This window comes from Gorilla gorilla, chromosome 3 (genome assembly GCF_029281585.2).
Source record: "Gorilla gorilla gorilla isolate KB3781 chromosome 3, NHGRI_mGorGor1-v2.1_pri, whole genome shotgun sequence".
NCBI lineage: Eukaryota > Metazoa > Chordata > Mammalia > Primates > Hominidae > Gorilla > Gorilla gorilla.
Window position 1 is genome coordinate 164,750,580 of NC_073227.2, and position 20,053 is coordinate 164,770,632.

Consider the following 20,053-nt stretch of genomic DNA (forward strand, 5'->3'; position numbering starts at 1 on the left):
ACTTGGGGCCACTTGGACACCAAGATATTATTGCCTTTTTAAGAGATGTGTGTTCTAGAGAACTGATTTCCTTAAATCATTTCTGTTTCCAAGTTTCTACTCACAAATGTACTAGTGTCCTAAAGGGCATGAAGGAGATATATATATATATATGTATCTAGAACAGTGATACAGTAAATATGAATAGTAATATAGTAAATCACTGTTCTTCAAAATATATATAAACATAGATATAGTAAATCACTGTTCTTTTATAAACTGGGTCCCTATTCTATTTTTTATCCCTATAATAATGTATTTTATAACTTCTGCTTAGAATATTGGCAGATAATAGAACTTGATTGCCTGATTTTCAATTTAAACACTTATCAATCAAATACATAAGTACTTGTACAGGGTAGAGAAAAGTTAATCCTTTATATTATCTATGTATCTCTGAAAGACAAGAAAGTTTCTGTACATTTACAGACCACAAATACAGAAGTTAAAGCAAATGCCTTCTAGCTGGCATAATATTAGGAAAAAAGCAGACTAAAGTATTATAAATTGGTAACAGAAGATATGTAAAGTGAAGACATGATCACCTAGATAGTATAAATCAATTTTCTATTCTTGTGCTGAAGCCTAGACCCCACATGGCAGCCTGATGTAATTCCATTACCATGCTTAATTACTTGGCACTTGTATAGCCTTTTTATTTTTGTGTTACTGTTATTCCTGGTAAATCATTCAGAAGAAATAAATTTGCTTGCTACTCAAAATTAACTAGTATGGTGCATTGCTGCCCCACCCCCCAAAAGATGAGTTGACAGCTACTGGACATTAATCTGGCCATTTTTTGATAACAGAGTATCTCTTTGCACATAGTTATGAGAGTTATAAACATTCCAAATGTAATTATCTCAGTCCTTTACAACTTGGAAGTCTAATTAAAGAAAGTTTAAGATACTATAAATCTTAAGGAATTAGGTTTATAATGTGGAACCCAGTCAGAGTTTGGGATTACATTGGAAAGTGAGTATATTGAAAAGGATTGCAGAAACATTTCTCTCAGCCAGAATTTAATTGCTCAGAAAACTGAATTTCAGTAAAATAGATGAAAAGTGGTAGGCAGAGAGACTCAGACCTATGACTGCTGAAGAAAGAGCTAATTCCATATCCGTTTTTCTAGATGCCCTGGAATACACTTGTGTCAGTGACAAATGCTGCTTTGCTGTGCTACACCGAGTACAAGGTAGTGATAAGACATGACTGGGAAGCAGTTACCAGAGACAAGCAAGGATAGGGCTTTGACTGCATCCTCTGCTGGTGGCTTCTGTAGTTATGCATAAAATTTATTCTGACCTGTTTACTTTTATAGCCTGTCTTTACTTTGTTTCTTTTAATATTATGCATGTTTAGGCTATGCTTTTTCCTTAAATATGTGAGCAAATCTATTGGTGTAATGTACTCATTACCCTAAAACCTATATTACAATGGACCTGAAGACCATAAGGTAGAAGATCAGAAGAGAAAGAAAATGCATACATTTTTATCTTTAAAACAATTCACTTTTAAGATTATTTTCTTGAAAGGTATATCTTTGATGGAGCTGAATCTAGTTGCTTCAGGCAGATACAATAGGATACAATAGGATAGGACTTCTTGGGTAAAAAAGGTGTAGTAATCTGTGAGACTCACTGGAAGGAGAAAGGAAATTATTCAATAATTTGGCTGAGGCCAGGGTAGTAAGCAGATTCATTATAAATTCTGGCATCAGAGGAATACTTGAGAAATGCTTATAAAGTTAGATCATCTATTTTTCCAAGCAATATTCTTCATGTCATTCCACCTTGCAAAAACTTTGTGGAATAGAATAGGCATATGAAGAGCAATGCATAGACTTTGCATTAGATTGGTAATCTTGCTACTAGTACATTAATTTACTTGTATTACTGATATTTTAAGATAAGATTTTAACAGATGTTTATATATTTTTAAAAAGCCTATTTTTTTCTTTACCCTTTTTCTCAATTTTTTTTAACCTCGAAAACTTTTTCCTCCCTGAGAGAAATGCATGGGCTATCTTCAGCATAGAACACAAACTCTGCCGCCTTTTCTCAAGTCCAGTGATTCAAGTTTGACACACCACACCACGGTGGATGTGCCTTGTCATGACACATCTTCTCAGCAGCACTAGAAGATACATCCAAAGTCCTGTGAGCAAGGTAAACCTTGTAGCAACCCTTTGATGTCTTTGAAAAATGCAAAAATGCTCACCGATCAGGAGCAAAGGGGCCAAAGGGGAGGTATTTCCCCCTCACATGTAGTTTTTATTTTTTTAGCGTATTTTTTGTTTTTCTCTAAATCAAACTCAGACTTACTCTGTTTACACTGAAATACACTGCACAGTGCCATAGGTGTAATCAGACCCAGATCTCAACAATGCGTATGATTCCATACCCAGTATAAATAAGGGTTTAATATCAACTCCATCTCTGAGTGAGAATGAATAGCTCTGAAAAGTCAATTCTTCCTATTTTTCTTTTACATTTGGCCTTCTAATAGCTGTTTTATGTCATTTCCTTTGAGAGCTCTGATACCAAGTTGGAATAGTCCATTATATCCTAGCTCTCAGTCTTTACTGAAAGTTACATGAAAGAAGAGGCCTTTGCCTGCAATTCAGAATTCTAAATTACCAGCCTTTCTTAATTTCAGGTTGCCCCTCCTGGACATGTTGTAAACTCATGCATGGGCTTTTGAGTTAGAAAAATTTGTGTTTGGAACTTTTCTCAGCTCTTGGCTTTTGACCTGGGCCAGGTTACTTTTAAAACCACATCTTCTTTTATTTTATTTTAATTATTTGTCATCTTAAGAATGGGGATAATGGATGTGCCAGCCTCACTGAGTTATGTTATTTGAATGATATAGCCAAGTGGTGAACCTAGCTTAGGGTCTGTTACCTGGGATGATGGTCAGTGGAAAGCCAAGATTTTTTGTGATTTTGTTTATATGCTGATAGCATATAAAGGAGTGTCTCAAGTCCCATCACAGCTTTCAAAGCTCGTCTTCCTTTTGTCTGAGCAAACACTGAGAAAAGTCTGACAGTCAATGAACTTTAGTACTGAGATGTGCTTAGGAGGTATGGTCGTTGTTAGGTTTGATAATTATCAGAGAGTGATTCACTTCTTAGAACCCTGACCTGCAGCTCTAAGGTCCTAAAAGACTAACCATTACCAATAGACACTGCCCTCTAGTGTGCTTGTCTAATTATATGTTAACTATAATTAGCACTTTAAATCTGATAATTCCTACCTAAGAAAGTATATTACCTGGTGCAGAGCCTGGCAGAGAGGAAGTGTGCGTTGAATATATGCTGATGGTTTATTGAGTAAATCCAGATCTTTCCTTGGTACTGGGTTAGAACTCTGGGAGCATACCTTTACGGACTTAGCAATCTGGAAACAGCTGGATATCCTTTGGGGTGATCTGGAACAGTTTGTCATTCTTCATTTCTACTAACATTTATTAGGCTTATGTGTAAGCTCTAGAGTTGGCACTCGTAACTTCATTTAATCCTCACACTAGTCCTTAGAGGAACATATTGTTCCTATTTTTCAGATAAGAAATTTGAGACTTAAGCAATAAAGTGACTCACTAATAGCAATAATACTAGTAGCAGCTAAGTTGACTATACTATGTGAACCTGTGTCACACCTTAGCTGCTATCTGGATAGTAGCATGCCTTGCCTAGCATGGATTTGGGGTACTAAACTCTGTACATTCGGTTTTCCCCAAGATCCTTCCTTGAGAGCATATTATTTAGACCTATTCTTATTTTTAGGCTTGGGCCTTGTTGTGGACTAAGTGTCTGTGGCTCCCCACAAAATGTATATATTGAAGCCCTAACCCATGATGTGGCTGTATTTGGAGATGTAGCCTCTAAGGAAGTAACTGAAGTTAAAAGAGGTGATAAGTGTAGAGCCCTGATCCAACAGGATAATGTCATTATAAGAAGAGACACCAGAGAGCTCACCCCGTCTCTTTCTACCATGCAAGGACACAGCGAGAAGATGGCTGTCTACAAGCCAGGAAGAGAGTCCTCACCAGAACCAAACCCTGCTGGACTTTGATCTTGGACTTCCCAGCCTCGAAAACTGTGAAGACATAAATTTCTGTTGTTTAACCCACACAGGTCTGTGGTATCTGTTTATTATGGCAGCCCAGTACGACTAAGACAGGCCATCACAAGATGTGAACGTTTTGGACCTTCTCTTGGGCCCTAGTAAACAGAAATCAGGTATGCAAAAGGGGTAAGCATATAATTTCCTTTATTTTTATTTTTAATGTGTAAGCCTTAGGTTTTTATTTATTTATTTGGTGAAGACAATCACATTGTGTACCTACAATGCAATTATATTGTTGATGAGAACTTACTTAAAATTTTTTAAAAATTCTATTTGATTTGTAGATGTCCAAATGACAAGATAGCATTTATATACCATCAGAACATAAAATAATTCAAAAAAATAAATTTATAAAACAATATGTATTATATTGAGAGAGAGAGAGAGAGAGTATTGGAAGAATATATACAAATACAATGTGATAATGTGATGTCTTTGTGAGAATGCTATATGTAATTTTCTTTGTTTATATGAATTTTTACTATTTTTACCTTTGAAATATATAAAAGAGAGAATAAAAGTCATTGACAAAATCAAAAGTAACTCTATTTTCATAGGTGAGTAAGTATACATCTTTAACAGAACAGCAAAGAGTTGATGAATGTTCAGAGATATTATATAAGTAACAGATAAGAAGTGTCCTGATCTATGGTATTCATTCTCAGTTGCAAATATATATGCAAAAAACCCCACAAATGAAACCAAAACAACTCAGAATTCTCATGAATGTTGCATAAGTAAATATATCATTTGGAATAAACTTAAATAAGCTACATACAGGATGTCTTTTAGTTGGGTTGCTGAGGTGCCCCATTTTGCTTTTCTGATCGGTATTGTAGAAGAGCTTTATTTTTGTGGAGTCACTCTCCAGGGAATTATTAGGGTGATGTACTGAGAGATAGAACAGTGGATTTGGAGTCAGTAGACCTGGATGGAACTCATTTATCAGGTGTGTCATTGAAAAAGTCATTTAAGCTCTCAGAGCTTTAGTCTCCTCATTAGTGAAACTAGCATAACAATTCTATGTCCTTTACATGGTTTCCTCAGCATCAAACTAAATGAAATAATATGTGCAAAGCTTTGTGACCCAGAGCACTCTATGCTAATGCTAGCCATCATTATTCTGAAGATGACTATTATAATCGAACTTATATAAATTAAAGAAAAGTGACAGAAGTTGTTCCCCTGAAAATGTTAACTCTTGCTGCTGTAGTCCTAATTGTGCTAGTGCAAATCCCTTTAAATATTCTTAATTTCTGGTCTGATCTTAATTAATGGATACCAATGTAGGGTACTCTGGATTTTTGGCAGACAGTAAAACCTGGGGTTCAGGAACAGCAATGTAAACAGGCTCTAAGTTTGCAAGTCCCAACTTTCATTTATTTGATATTTGTCATGAAAATCTATATAGTGCTTTCAGTGTTCCAAGGCCTGTGGTTACAGCAGCAAGTAAAACAAAATTCCTGCCCCACCGGAGCTTACAATCTAACGGGAGGAGGGAGAGGGCCAATAATACAGTAGAAAATGAATATATAATTGGTCAGTAATGAATATGTGATATGTGAATATGTGATAGAGCAATAAATGTAGTAAGTGCTATGGAGAAAAAATAAAGCAGAATAAAGGAAAAGTTCTGTAGGTCCAATGTGCAGGCAGCAGAATCTGAGATGGAGATTGAAGTCAGGAAGTTCATTCAAAGTCTTCTGAGGAAGGAAGCAGGGTTGGGTAGAGAGAGAAGATGGGTTCCAAAGCAGGCACAGTTGGGCCTCTGCCGACTCCATGGGGAACTGGAAAGCAGGGATGGGCCTTCCGATTGCCTTGACTTGGGGTATGGAGGCCAGGCCTTTATATTCCTGCAATGACCAGAAATTGGATGCAAGTTGTCCTTTGGGAAGGGGACTGTGACCTTGGTGACATGACTTTCCTCTGCTGAGGGCAATTCCCAGAGAGGGCTGACAGTAGTGAGCTTCCAGCCAGTAGCACTATGTTCATTACAGGGGTGTGTGTGTGTTTGTGTGTGTGTGTGTGTGTCTGGGAGACAGGAGGTGAGATTGGTTTTTTTAAAGGATAATGAAGGGAGCCTCTCTGAAAACATTTTGGGAGTAAATGTGAAGGACATGAGGGAGGAACCTCATGAAATCTGGGGGAAAGCAAGTAGATAGATATCTGGGGGAGAATATTTCTGAGGAAGATACTTTTGAACTTCTTTGGATTTCTTCATATGGATTATCTATATGAATAATGACTATGCTCATCTATTGCTTTTTCAGTTGTGCTTATCATGGTAGTAGTGATAATAGTAATAACAACAATAATGTCATTTTTACCATGTAATTGCATCCTTTGCTTTAGGAACTGATGTAAATCTTTCATAAGATCTTACTAGAGTATTAATTAGCTAATTAGTTAATTTACTTATTCATTCAGTCACACAGTGAGTGTTTATAAATGCCCACTGTATGTCATTTACTATGTGAAGTGCAATGAACACCATGGTGAGCAGGACGAGTTAGTCCCTGAGTTTGAAACCATTAAGGTGGGGAGACTGACAAATGAAATAGGCAATTAAAAATACAGTGTAAACAGTGGTCCAGTGTAGTTAAACGAGGTAAGGAAGGTGCAGCAGGGAAACACTAAGCCAAACAAAGAAACCAGGTGTATGAATAAATAGGGAATGGCAGATTAGTAAAGCAAAGTGAAAATGAAGCTTTCTTTGAATTGGGGTGGGATGGGGTGTGTGGAACAGAGGTGGGCAAAGTAGGTGAGATAAGTGGCTCTGGAAATGAAACCAAGTTTTGTTTAGTGACCTCTTACGTTGTCAGATGGGGTTAAATCCATAAGGGTTTCTAAACATTGGCCTGCTATGTAGAAAACACATGTTTCAATGGCAACTAAGTTGTGGGAGAGGTTTTCATTGCTAACGATGGGCTCCTAGCATGAAGAGATTCAGGTAAATCCTGCCTCGAGGAGTGGGCTGATATCTCTGATCAGAGCTGGCTGCAAGCTTGAGTAGTGACAATGAGGAGATCTCCAAAAGTGCCAACTCCTACCACCCAACACCCAGGAGAGAATAACTTCTTACTCCCCCGTCACAGATCCTGAGCTGAGGTAAACAACCTCTTCAGTTCTCACAGTCCACCTCTCTCCCCCTCTACTGCCCCATTCATGCTGCAAAGATGTCACAGGACTGTCTACTTAAAGATTACCTTTCTAAAGCAGAGTTGACTCTATGTATTCTGTAAAGGCAGTTCTGCTTTTTTGTTTTTTTTTCAGCACTGACCCAAGAACACTTGGATATAAACAGTAATATCAACATAGTCAGGAAGGGGGAAATTCCACTGGCTTTCTTGTTTCATTTAACATTCTTTGACTTGGGGGTGATATTAAAAATATAAAAATATTATAGAACATTTTCAAAGTCAACTTGCTTTATAAGTCCCTTCAAAATTTTGTTTGTCCTCTATGTTCATAGCAATTTTAAAGTGTTAAATCTGTAAAATATTGTATCTACATGTACAGCTTTTTTTTTGATAGTCACTTCTAGAACAGGCTGAAAATCAGTCAGGAAAATTCAGTAAGACCGATTTGTGGTTTATCCATATTCTTATGTAAACCTGAGATTCTTACATTTGTCACTAATAACAGTAATGAAATAATTAAAGACAAATGAGTTAGTATTTTATCATCTAAAATTTCCCCCTTTTTCCTGAACCTTCTTACATTACTAGAAAATAGTTAGAAGGAAGTCTGACTGAGACCTCAGGGCTTATTGCTCCAAGTAAAAAGTAAGCTGAAAGAAAAGTTAAGTCATTGAAATTGATATCTACATTTACTTTCCCTTTTCTTTGTACTGTTTGCTCTTGGCTTTAAATTCTTTTGATTCCAGAAGGAAGAAAACTTTGCTAATGCTCTGCCAAGCCTCACTTTTCTGTCATGATTGGAAGGTTTGATGTTACTTAGAATTACTCATGGAAGATGGAAGAGCTGCAGCATTACAATGAAAGCCATCTTGCAACAGCCTGAGTTCCTTTTTCTTTTACCTGAGTCAGGAACAAAAAATATTCATGTATATTCCCCAAAGGGACAAAAAAGTATCCAATGAAAGGGCTACCTTGTAGAAAGGTCAGAGTATTTTAGTGCTAAATGACACCTAAAATCACTCTCTCTGCACACCTTATATTGTAAAAGAGAAAGTTAAGACCCAGAATAAGATCAAGAGTTTTTCATTGGTCGTTACGATATTAAAGAAGTTTTGAAATATATGGCTAGCTTTCTCACATCTATGTGCTGATTAGACCTCAGCCAAAGACTTCAGGGGAGCCCTCTGCAAGTTTCTAGAGTTCTTTGTGCAGCTTTTCCTCTTGGGTTCTCTGACTTGCAAACTCAAACCGCCAGGCTTTTCCTAGAATCAGCTCTGCCTCCTCATCTCAGAGAGACCCTGCAGTCGGGCTTGGGAACCCTCCAGGCTCTGAACTGGACAATGGAGCTCACCTCCATTTCGTTTGTTTCCTCTCTCTTGGCAATCACTCTTCTGTGCTACTGATGCCCAGTGTCTGAAATTCATTGTTTTCATACCTTTTGTTTGTTTGCTTGGTGTCATTTCCTGCAGGAGGGTAAATCTGGCTCCTGTTATTCCATCTGCCCTCCAGCAGCTTCCCATACAGGCAGCTCACTTCACTTCATTTTCAATTTTAATGACTTCTGTTCTTTATTACGCCTTTTGTCCCCTTTTATTTTGTTTTGGTTATTCTTCTTGTTCTTTTTCTAACTTCTTGAGTTCATATTAAGTTAATTAGCTTTTAGTCTTTCTAAGTCAATTACTGAATGTTTTGAACTTTTCACTTTGTGTTACTTTATATTTGTTAGGCTATTAAACTAATCCACGTTCTAAACTGTTATTGCTACTGGAAAATGGTCCTGATCCAGACCCCAAAAGAGGATTCTTGAATCTTGTACAAGAAAGAAAGGGTGAGTCCATAAACTGAAAGCATGTTTATTAAGAAAGTAAAGGACAAAGAATGGCTACTTCATAGGCAGGGAAGCCCCGAGGGCTACTGATTGCCCATTTTTATGGTTATTTGTGGACTATATTGGTATGAACAGGAGGCAAGGAAATATTGGGGAGAAGGGGGTGGTTCCCTGGCAAAGACACCACCCTCAAGCTTGGAAATCCATGGCCCTAAATTTGAACAGGCATTCCTGTTTTCACACCTTAATGTTGCTTTTTGGCCTGCCACGCCCCCCATCCTATACCCATGTAAACCCTAACCCTCAGGCTCCATGAGCAGAAGATCAGAGGAGCAGAAGAGTGGTGCAGCAGAGAAGGAGAGAAGAGAAGGAATGTCTAAATGTCAAGAGGAGTTCAGCTGGGGACAGTTGGAGAGGAGATAGGCCGTGGGACAGCCAAACTCCAGGGGAAGATCATCTTTCCACTCCATCCCCTTTCCAGCTCCCCATCCATCCCACTGACAGCCACCTCCACCACTCAATAAAACCCCCGTATTCACCATCCTTCAAGTCTGTGTGTGACCTGATTCTTCCTGGACACCGGACAAGGATCCGGATACCAAGAGGTCACTGAGCTGATTAACACTTAAGCCATCTGTGGACACCAGAGCTAAGAGGCACTGTAACATGCACATAGGGCTTTGGGAGTTGCAGGCACCCACCCTTAGATCCTACCATGCGGCTGGAGCCCAAAAGCACTTTCTCCAGCTCTTGCACCTGCCTATCTGCATGCTCTCCCTCCTGTCAGGGGTTTGAGCTCATGGTGGCCAAACAGACAAACCACACCCCTGTTGCATGTCCTGTGAGTTGGGGGTCAGGGAACTCTCCTGTTTCAACATGTTAAACAAGGGGTGGATTATTCATGCCTCCCCTTTTTAGACCATATAGGGTAACTTCTGGACGTTGCCATGGCATTTGTAAACTGTCATGGTGCTGTTGGGAGTGTAGCAGTTAGGACAACCAGAGGTCAGATCACCATCTTGGTTTTGGTGGCTTTTGGCCAGCTTCTTGACTGCAACTTGTTTTATCAGCAAGGTCTTTATAACCTGTATCTTGTGCCAACCTCCCATCTCATCTTGTGACTTAGAATGCCTAACTGCCTGGGAATGCAGCCCAGCAGGTCTCAGCCTTATTTTACCAGGCCCCTATCCAAGATGGAGGCACTCTGGTTCAAATGCCTCTGACATTATTTCCAAGATGATTCCATTTTGTCATTATGTAGTGGCCTCTTTATCTTTGAAAATACTTTATTTATCATCTATTTTATTTGTTATTAATATAGCTACATGAAATTTCTGTATTTTTACAGCCTCTTTACCTATTTATTGACATATAATACCCATACAATAAAGAGCATGTAAGGCACTGATCTTAAGAATAGAGTTTGATAATTTTTTTCTAATGTATACAGCCATGTACCCACCACCCAGATCAAGAAAGAGAATATTGCCAACATCAAAGGAAGTCACTAGCTTTATTTCAGTTGTTATTTTCCTCAGACATCTTTTTTTCCATCCATTACTTTCAACTTATCTATTTATGTTTTAAAAATTTTACTTTCAAACAGTAGGTGACTTTTAGTAAAGTTACAGTACATTGATTGATTGATTGTTACCTTAAAACCCAAGCCACTAAGTATCAACAACATCCTCTGTTCCTATTTTCCCCTCAAATAAAAGTAGACTTACCATGTGTTTAGAGCTTCTGTGTCTGCCAAGGGAGTCTTTAATTGCTAAAACTAAAAGACTTTTTCCATATTTTCTTTTAATGCTTTCCTGTTTTTATTTTAGTATCTTAACCTTAATTATGTGAAATATTTTATGTTGTAAAGAATGAGTAGTAGAGATCCATTTTTTTCTTCTTGAGTATCTGACAAGTTTTCTGAATACAGTGAACAATCTATCTTTTTATATTGATTTGAAAGCTGCTTTCTTCATGACACTAAATTATTACATGTATTTGAATTTACAAATGAGTTGTTATATTTCACTTATCTGAATATATATTTCTTTACCCAGAATGTTCCTTTAATTAATGCTTAATATAACTCTATATTATAATTCCTGGCTGAAGAAGTTCCCACTCATTGTTCTTCATTTTCATAATTTTTCTGACTATTAACACACATTTATTCTTCTAGATGGAGGCTGTTCAACCTTGGCACTATTGATATTTTGGACTGGATAACTAAAAATCTGTAGTGGGATCCTTCTAATTTTCTCTACTTTCTTTTTGTAGCTCTGTTTGGTGCCCTCAGGTGGGAATGCTATGCCAACTCTCCAGTACCTTCTTTCTTTTTGGCCCAAAGCAGATATTCTGCAGAGTTTCTTGTATGAGATTGGGTTGTTTCTTAAATTTCAGAGTAGATTATTGTTTATTCTATACTTTTCTTCATTCTCTATCTTCATTTAAGCAGATTTCAAATAGATGGAATTTGTAAATATTTTCTCAAGCCTCCATCTTCTCATTTTAAATTTCTTTAAGAAACATTTAAATTACCATTTTCACTTATCTGTTTTTAACTGCTCTGCTATTGTTTGATATTTACAAGTGATTTATTATTTTATCCTTTTTATTAGGTAAGAGGTGTTAATGGTGAGTTTGAGATTGATAGGAGCTATTTTGTTAGAAATAAATGAGGAACTGTTGCAAGAATGGACTGTAATTTTTACATTTTATTCAATTGTTTTGGTTTCTCACAGCCTTATGACACTTTACTTAGTGTTTAATACAAACAACTAAAGTAAAATAACTGCGATTTCTCTCCTTGCAGTTTTGCAAACAGCTCTTTTTATAAGAACTGTGATGGCCTCTAGCAAGCAGTCTCAAGTACTTGATATATCAACACATTATTGACCCTTTTCTTCACACTTGAAGTTTGTAAAATAAACCAGTAAAAATATCATAGTATCTGAGGAGAAAGGACCTCTCCAGATGATGTTTTCTTGCCTGGGGCCAATATGTGCACCATAGAGTCCCCTCTATCTGCCATAAAACTTTGTTTATGAAGCATTGCTTTAATCAATCTTCACATGGTAGGACGATACAGGCAAAAGATGAGATCTTGCTATACATCTCTTTCAACGTTTTCCTTCAAGACCATTTTGCTTTTAGTCACTTTTTCTTTATATTTTCAGCAGCAGTTATTTATTTCATTTCATTGTATTTGACCCATCCAAATGTTTAACATGGTTTTATAAAAGTAAGTTTATTTTCAGCTTGTCTGTAGATTCAATTTTCTTGTAGTTGCTGGTATAAGTAATAGGGAAAAATGTGTCAGTCTTATACAATAAAGAAGTTCACATGAGTGTGTGTGGGAGTGTGTGATATAGGAAGAAGCAATCAGTATATAACAACATATGTCTGCCTGCTACGCTTTTAATACTTGTTAGAGTTTTAGTTCCTATGAGTATCTTGGAGGTGCTGGAATATATATGCAAATTTCCTTCTAAAAGATTGCACCAAGTTACATTACCATAACAACAATAAGAATTTACTGCAGCCTTAGCACATTGGATATTATCTTAGAAATACCACTTTGTAGGTTTCATAGATAATGAATAAATTTTCTGTTGTTTTAATTTACATTTTAAAAGTAGTGAGGTTGAAAATGATGCAATTTGAAATGCATGTGCATAAGAAGTTGAATAGAAGTTTATTGGTCAGAAGGTGGAATGAGTTTTGAACAAGTTAAATGTTTTGAAAAACAGTATGAATGTACTGAACACTTTTGAGGTGTGATCTTCTAATTGCTCTAGCAAATTGAATTGGTCATAAGAAAACGTTTGAATTTTTCCAGTCAGTCAGTCATTGTATTAGTTCATTCCCATGCTGCTATAAAGAACTGCCTGAGACTGGGTAATTTACAAAGGAAAGAAGTTTAATTGACTCACAATTCTGCGTGGCTGAGAAGGTTTCAGGAAACTTACAATCGTGGCAGAAGGGGAAGCAAACACATCCTTTTTCACATGATGGCAGAAGTAAATGGGGAAGCCCCTTATAAAACCATCAGATTTCATGAGAATTTGCTCACTATCATGAAAATAGCATGGGGGAAACCGCCACAGTGATTCAATTACCTCCCACTACATTCCTCCCACAACACGTGGGGATTGTGGGAACTACAATTCAAGAGGAGATTTGGGTGCAGACACAGCCAAACCACATCACTATGCCCCTGACCCCTCCCAAATCTCATGTCCTCACATTTCAAAACACAATCATGCCTTCCAAACAGTCCCCCAAAGTCTTAACTCATTCCAGCATTAACTCAAAAGTCCAAGTCCAAAGTCTCATCTGAGACAAGGCAAGTCCCTTCCACCTATGAGCCTGTAAAATCAAAAGCAAGTTAGTTACTTCCTAGATACAATGAGGGTATAGGCAATGGGTAAATGCACCCATTCTAAATAGGAGCAATTGGCCAAAAACAGGGGCTACAGGCCCATGCAAGTCTGAAATCCAGTGGGGCAGTAATTAAATCTTAAAGCACCTTAATAATCTCTTTTGACTCCATGTCTCACATCCAGGTAATGCCGATGCAAGAGGTGGGCTCCCACACTCTTGGAAAGCTCTGCTCTTCTGGCTTTGCATGGTACAACCCCCCTCTTGGCTGCTTTCACAGGCTGTCTGTTATCCAGTTCCAAAGTCACTTCTGCATTTTTAGGTATCCTTATAGAAGCACCCCACCTCTAGTCGCAACTTACTGTATTAGTCTGTTCTCATGCTGCTATAAAAAACTGCCCAAGACTGTGTAATTTATAAAGGAAAGAGGTTTTATTGATCTACAGTTTTGCATGGCTTGGAAGGTCTTAGGATACTTACAATCATGAACAAAGGGGAAACAAACACATCTTTCTTACATAGTGGCAGGAAGGAGAAGAATGAGAGCTGAGTGAAGGGGGAAGCTCCTTTATAAAACTATCAGATTATGTGAGAATTTACTCACTATCATGAGAATAGCATAGGGGAAACCACCGCAATGATTCAAGTACCTCCCACTGGGTTCCTCCCATGACATGTGGGGATTATTGGAACTACAATTCAAGATGAGATTTGAGTGGGAACACAGTCAAACCGTATCAGTCATTCCACATATTGAGTGATTTCTCTCTTCTATTCACTATTCTTCCACAGAGAGGGACCCATAGTCATTACCTTCAAGGAACCTAAATCCTGGCGTCTTTATGGTTATGGGTGGCGTATAATATACAGGTAAGCCAATGTTACAGGATGTTGTGAGACTATTCCTATTCTTCCATAATTAGCCACTAGGACCACGGCTGAAACCAAGAGGCACTGATTACCACCTCACTCTAAAGAGAATTACTGAGCTTGTGCTCACTGCGGGGGCCAGATCTCTTTGCAGGGCTGTGTTAGGCTTTACATAATGTGACCCTCTAGTCTGTACAAGGAGAGGAATGCAGATGGGAAGAGATTAACTGGAGTCTCTCGTCAGTGACCTGGTGGTGAATATATGGTAATGGGTAAATCCCACTTCACCTGACGAAGAAAAGGAGAAGGATGCACTTCATTCTTAGAATCTAAGCAGGAAGACAAAAGGGAAAATCTAGGAGAAAAGCTTACAAAGACTGTAATGCCTTCAAGAAGATGAGAGAAACTAATATCTGGTTTACTGTCAGCAGGCTGTTTGGGCAGCATTTTGCCAATATAGCCCTATCCCTACGTGAGTAGGGGACAGGGAATTGTGGTTGGACAACCGAGTTCTGAGAAAGGCAGTGATTGAGCAGCTGAACTCCATCCATTTGGTGGGTAAGGACCCCAGAGTATTCAAAGGATCAAATGGAATGTGACTGAAGTGTTATCTTGCTGATGTTACCCAGGAGGACTGTCCCCTAGGCAAGGGGACACCAAACACAATGAGGCATGGGATAAGGATTTCGTGATGAGAATTGGGCAGAACTGGAGTTTAATCCCCATGTCATGGTAAGGCCCTCTGAAAGTCTCTCTACACCTTTGAGGGACTCAGCATTTCGATTCTGACTCCTAGTGTCCCTTAGTGGTCAGTCAATGTAAGCCAAGTTAGTAGCTACAGCCGTCAGGCACACGATTACACTGTGAACAGTGAAGTAAAAAAATGTCCTTTCTTTGCTTTCTTTCTCTAATCCCAATCCCAGAGGCATGAAAACCTAGAAAAAAGAAGTAGCTGTATAGCTTTCATTTACATATAAGATTGGTGTTTTGAAATTTTAATAACAAAAAAGACCAGAAAGTTGCCTATCTCCCCAAGATGTTTCTAGGGAATAGGAATAAGAAATAGGAAAAGTATATTCCATGCAGTATAAGCAAATTTAAAGAATTAATTTTTTTTACCCTACTGAATTGAGACTTGCCAATAACCAGTTATACAAATAAGGAGGGTAGTCTTGGGAGCTGAGTGCTATGAAAAAAATACAGGAAGAAAATGAAAGAGAAATTAATGGGAAGGAGGAAAGAAGACTACAAGCTGCTTTGCGTTGGGTAGGCAGCGAAGACCTATTTCATTCAATGAAATTTTCCTGAGTTTTCCTGTGTTCTAGCCATTATTCTGGGCTCTGAGGATGCATAGTAAACAAAGCAAATGAAAAATACTGTCATCAGAATTTTCTTTGAAGGTGTGAGACAGGAATAATATGGAGGCAGTCAAGCAAAGATATGAAGCAAAAAAAGGAGAAAAAATTAGAACAAAGTTCCTAAGAAAGGAGTAACCTTAGTATGTTGGAGTTTTGGGGAAAAGTTCAGTGGCTGCAACCTAATGACAGGAGAGAGTGGGAGCTGGTTGAGAGGGGCAGGCCAGGTGAGCTGAGCATGTGGACAGGTCAGAACTTCAGAGAGCATGCTAACAAGTGGTGATTTTATTCTGGTGCAGTGAAAAACCTACTGGAGATTTTAAGTAGGAGAAATACATGATCTAATTGATAGTCTGAAAAAATTGCTCTGTGAAGGAGGGAATATAAAAAACAAGAGTAGAGACAGGGAGACAAGCTGTGGGGCTGTTACTATATTCCATGCCACCTCATCCGTTCTTTTTAGTAAGAATAAATGCTGCTGGTCACCTTTTAGTGACTTCTTTTTAAAATTTCAAAATATTCAGAGATGGGGATACTTTAATCTGAGGACATTAAAATATTCAGCAATTTTATGCTTTGGTAGGCCTAGAAAAAGTTTAATAGACTTAGGTAAGACTTACATTAAACTGATTACTTTTGATTTAAAGGTAATAGCGTTCAGCTGAGAATGGAAATAATTTTCACCTGGTTGGCAATATTTGAAATCACTTCTGAACCTTCAGTTTTATCCAGTTGAATAATACAGGTCTAAAATTTCCTTTATTTGCTTTTGTCAGAGCAAATTATGTTACCAATAATACCACCTACAAGAGAGAAGAGCCATGAGAAGGGTCAAGGACAATCTATGAGTAACTTAAGTGGAGGCTGATATAACATATTCTCTAATATATGATGCTCTGATAGCATTTGACAAGACCATTTGGAAGAGACCCAGATGGAGACAACAATTCTAGTTAATATGCTCCATTGAGTGATGTTCATCAGCTGATTATGAGAACTCAGGCTGAACTCTAGTCATAAAATTTGGAAAGAAGGCAGTTTGAGAAATGGTATATTCTTCACTGCGAAATGATTGACCTGAGCATGAAATCAATTCTAAAAATAACTAAGGGGCAGATAAGTTCAGGACCAAGCTTATAAAAATGAGAACCACTCAAAAGATCTCCAGTTTTATTCCTGAACCTATCTGTGCTGAAGAACTTTTTGGATGCTTCCCACAGGACTGAAATTCCTGCCTCTAATTTGGACAATGACAGTTCTCTGTAATCCACAATTGAATGGTCACTGGAACATGTTAGACATGCAACATAGTCAAAGAATGCATAGATTAGGGTAGCTATGTCAATTATAAGTAAAACCCCATGTAGACTAATGTAACTCTGTTAGGGAGATAGGGAGATGTGTACTAGCAACTGTCTTGTTGCTATATGTATATATATATATATATATGTATATATATATTTAGTTTTGAAAAAGTTGATGGCTTTTGTTATTGTCTCTTCAAAAATGTAATATAGTTTTGTTACAGAAAATTAAGAAGCTAGAAAAAAAGTATAAAGAAAAAGACAAAAATTAGCTATAATTCCACCAAGTGAAATTAAGCTCTATACATATCGTGGCATCTCCCCCATTCCACAGCCCCCTCACCCACAGAAAGAACCTTTAATGTAGAACTGTCTGCAATCTTTTAAGTATGCAACAAACACCATTCCTTGTCATCAGACCTACCAGATTTTATCATGGTGTGACTGTAATGTCTGAGGTTTCTGAAGTACTTTAGAATTTATACATTCAAATCAGTCACCTTGAGAGGTAATAACATTCATTTATTCAAATGCAGATGTTGAACATAGCAGATTCGTGACAATCTCTTACTGCTCACTTAGGGGAGGCATACAGCATATGGCCATGGCCTGCTCTACGTCCTGTTTTTAGGATGGGAGAAAAGAGACCTCAGACACTCCTCCTTCTGACTCCAAGGATAAGGCAGTCAGAATGTATCTGGTGTGTACTCGAAGAGGAAACGTGCTGCACATTGGGACCCCAGGTCCTTTGGTTTTACCTGTCCTTTCTGAGGCGTGGGCATCCTGGAGTCCCTCAGAGATTTCTGACCCAGCCATCTCAGTAAGATCTGCTGTGTCCTGGAGGTGATGAGTGCTCTCCAGAGTTCATTTGAAAGTCAGGCCCTTCTCTATGTGCTCCTACCCCTGTGCCTGTCATTCTCTTTACTGTTGAGGAGGGACCTTAACTCCTGGCAGGTGAACTATAATTAATATCAATGGATTCTAAAGTAAGCCTATCAAAAATTTGGTTTTTGACAAAGATTTGAATAGAATTTGGTCCTTGCCCTCAAGGATCTCACAGTATGATAAACTTGTCTTTGCTTTTTAAATTACAGTGCCGTTTCAGCAGTCAGGCACCTTGGGTACTTGGCTGAATCTTGTTCTTTTCCAACATATTTCACATGAGACTTCATGTTATCCTGGACAACCACCTAATGAGAGTCCAGGCTGAAGTCTTCATTCCCCTTCTGCATGTTCTCTGCTGTTGGCTTTGTTCAGACCCTTCTTTCTTCTCATCTATCCTACTGTAATGGGCTTTACATTTTAAACATAGCTTGAAATAACAAATCATGACTATAATACATGAAAATGGTTTGTATTTTGTTTTATTTTTATTTAGAAGTGGAGAATACAGTAATTGTGAGGCAGGAGAACAGGGAATTAGGATAGCCAGGGGTAGGGGCATAAGCAAAGGAATAGCAGGTGCAGCCAGTTTGCATAAACAAGAGAACAGCAGGTGCAGCTGGTTCTAGGCTAGATCAGGCAGCATGCAGGCCACATCCTTATGCCTGTGATAAAAAGACAAGAAGTTTCCACTTCAGCCTCTGCTTGACCATGAGCTAAGCCTCCACTTCAGCCTCTGATTGGTCACAGGCCAATCCTTCATAGGGTGTAGCCAATTGGAGGCTTCTAAAGGGTACCTAGGGGTGTTGCCAAGTTCTTTTGGCTTTATAAAAACCCTAATTGGGGCCGGGCACAGTGGCTCACACCTGTAATCCCAGCACTTTGGAGGCCAAGACAGGTGGATCACTTCAGGTCAGGAGTTTGAAACCAGCCTGGCCAACACAGCGAAACCCCATCTCTGCTATTAAAAAAATACAAAAATTAGTCAGGCATGGTGGCCTGCACCTGTAGTCCCAACTACTGTGGAGTCTGAAGCACGAGAATCACTTGAACCAGGGAGGCAGAGGCTGCAGTGAGCAGAGATTGCGCCACTTTGCACTCGAGCCTGGGTGACAGAGGGAAACTCTGTCTCAAAAAGAAAAAATAAAAATAAAAAAAGCATTAATCATTCAAAAAAAAATCACTGATGTTCAGAATTCATGGGTGGAAATTTGAAAAATCTGTTTCAGAACATGTGAGAATTAAGAAAGGCAAAAGTTTTATTTTTATTTATTTATTTATATATTTATTGAGACAGGGTCTCACTCTGTTGCCCAGGCTGGAGTGCAGTAGCATGATCACAGCTCACTGCAGCCTTGATTTCCCAGGCTCAAGCAATCTTCCCACTTCAGCCCCCTGAAGAGCTGATACTACACATGTGCACCACCATGCCTTTCTAATTTTCATATTTTTTGTATAGACTAGGTTTCACCTTTTTGCTCAGGCTGGTCTTAAACTCCTGAGCTCAAGCAATCCTCCTGCCTTGGCCTCCCCCAAAGTTTTAAACATATGTAAATATATTATTTTAAATATTTTATACACTAATAGGGTAAATACTATAAGTAGAATCTTAATATTTCCTCAATATCCATCAAAATATGTGAAAGCAAGTTAGACAAAAACTTAGGGAGAGCTTTCATTGGGAAAATGGGGGACAGACTTATATTTAGAGGTTCCCTTTAACTGGGCAAATGCAAAAAAAAAATTCTGCTAGAGAAGCACAGTGACTTCTATGTGTCCAGTTGAAAAAGATGGAATTTTATGCAGTTCTGTTTCTCTTTTGAGTTTAACTGAACTCAGAGGAATAAACCCTCCTAGAGCTGTTCACACTGGTATATAGAGCAAAATTAAAAACTGAATTCTCACCTTTATCAGTCGGCGAATACTGTAATAAATTAAGAGCATCATTCCAATAACACCAGCCATCGGACACAAAACAATGAGTATTTTCTCTACAAGAGCTAAAGAGAGTAGCAAAATAATGAAAGTCTGAAATAAATGACCAGATAGCAATTGAAAAATAAGACAGATAACATCAGCGTAACATCACCTTGCCTTTTAATACAAAGTACAATTAACGTACTACTAT

General features: G+C 38.2%; 1 protein-coding gene and 1 long non-coding RNA gene across 2 annotated transcripts in view; one reads left to right on the forward strand and one right to left on the reverse strand.

Moving 5' to 3' along the window:
• LOC109026492 (uncharacterized) overlaps positions 1-4,694 on the forward strand; it is a 69,661-nt gene extending 64,967 nt beyond the window's left edge. The window contains exons 6-7 of the long non-coding RNA XR_008679102.2: positions 2,105-2,207; positions 4,039-4,694. This is a non-coding gene — a long non-coding RNA (uncharacterized lncRNA). The remainder of the gene's footprint in view (positions 1-2,104; positions 2,208-4,038) is intronic.
• Positions 4,695-15,193: 10,499 nt separating this feature from the next.
• The window catches only part of LOC115932948 (glycophorin-B-like), a 29,764-nt gene continuing 24,904 nt past the window's right edge, over positions 15,194-20,053 (reverse strand). Inside the window, exons 5-6 of the mRNA XM_063705709.1 lie at positions 19,831-19,925; positions 15,194-15,319 (exon numbers count right to left, since the gene is read on the reverse strand). Coding sequence (XP_063561779.1) covers positions 15,194-15,319; positions 19,831-19,925 — 221 coding nt within the window. The remainder of the gene's footprint in view (positions 15,320-19,830; positions 19,926-20,053) is intronic.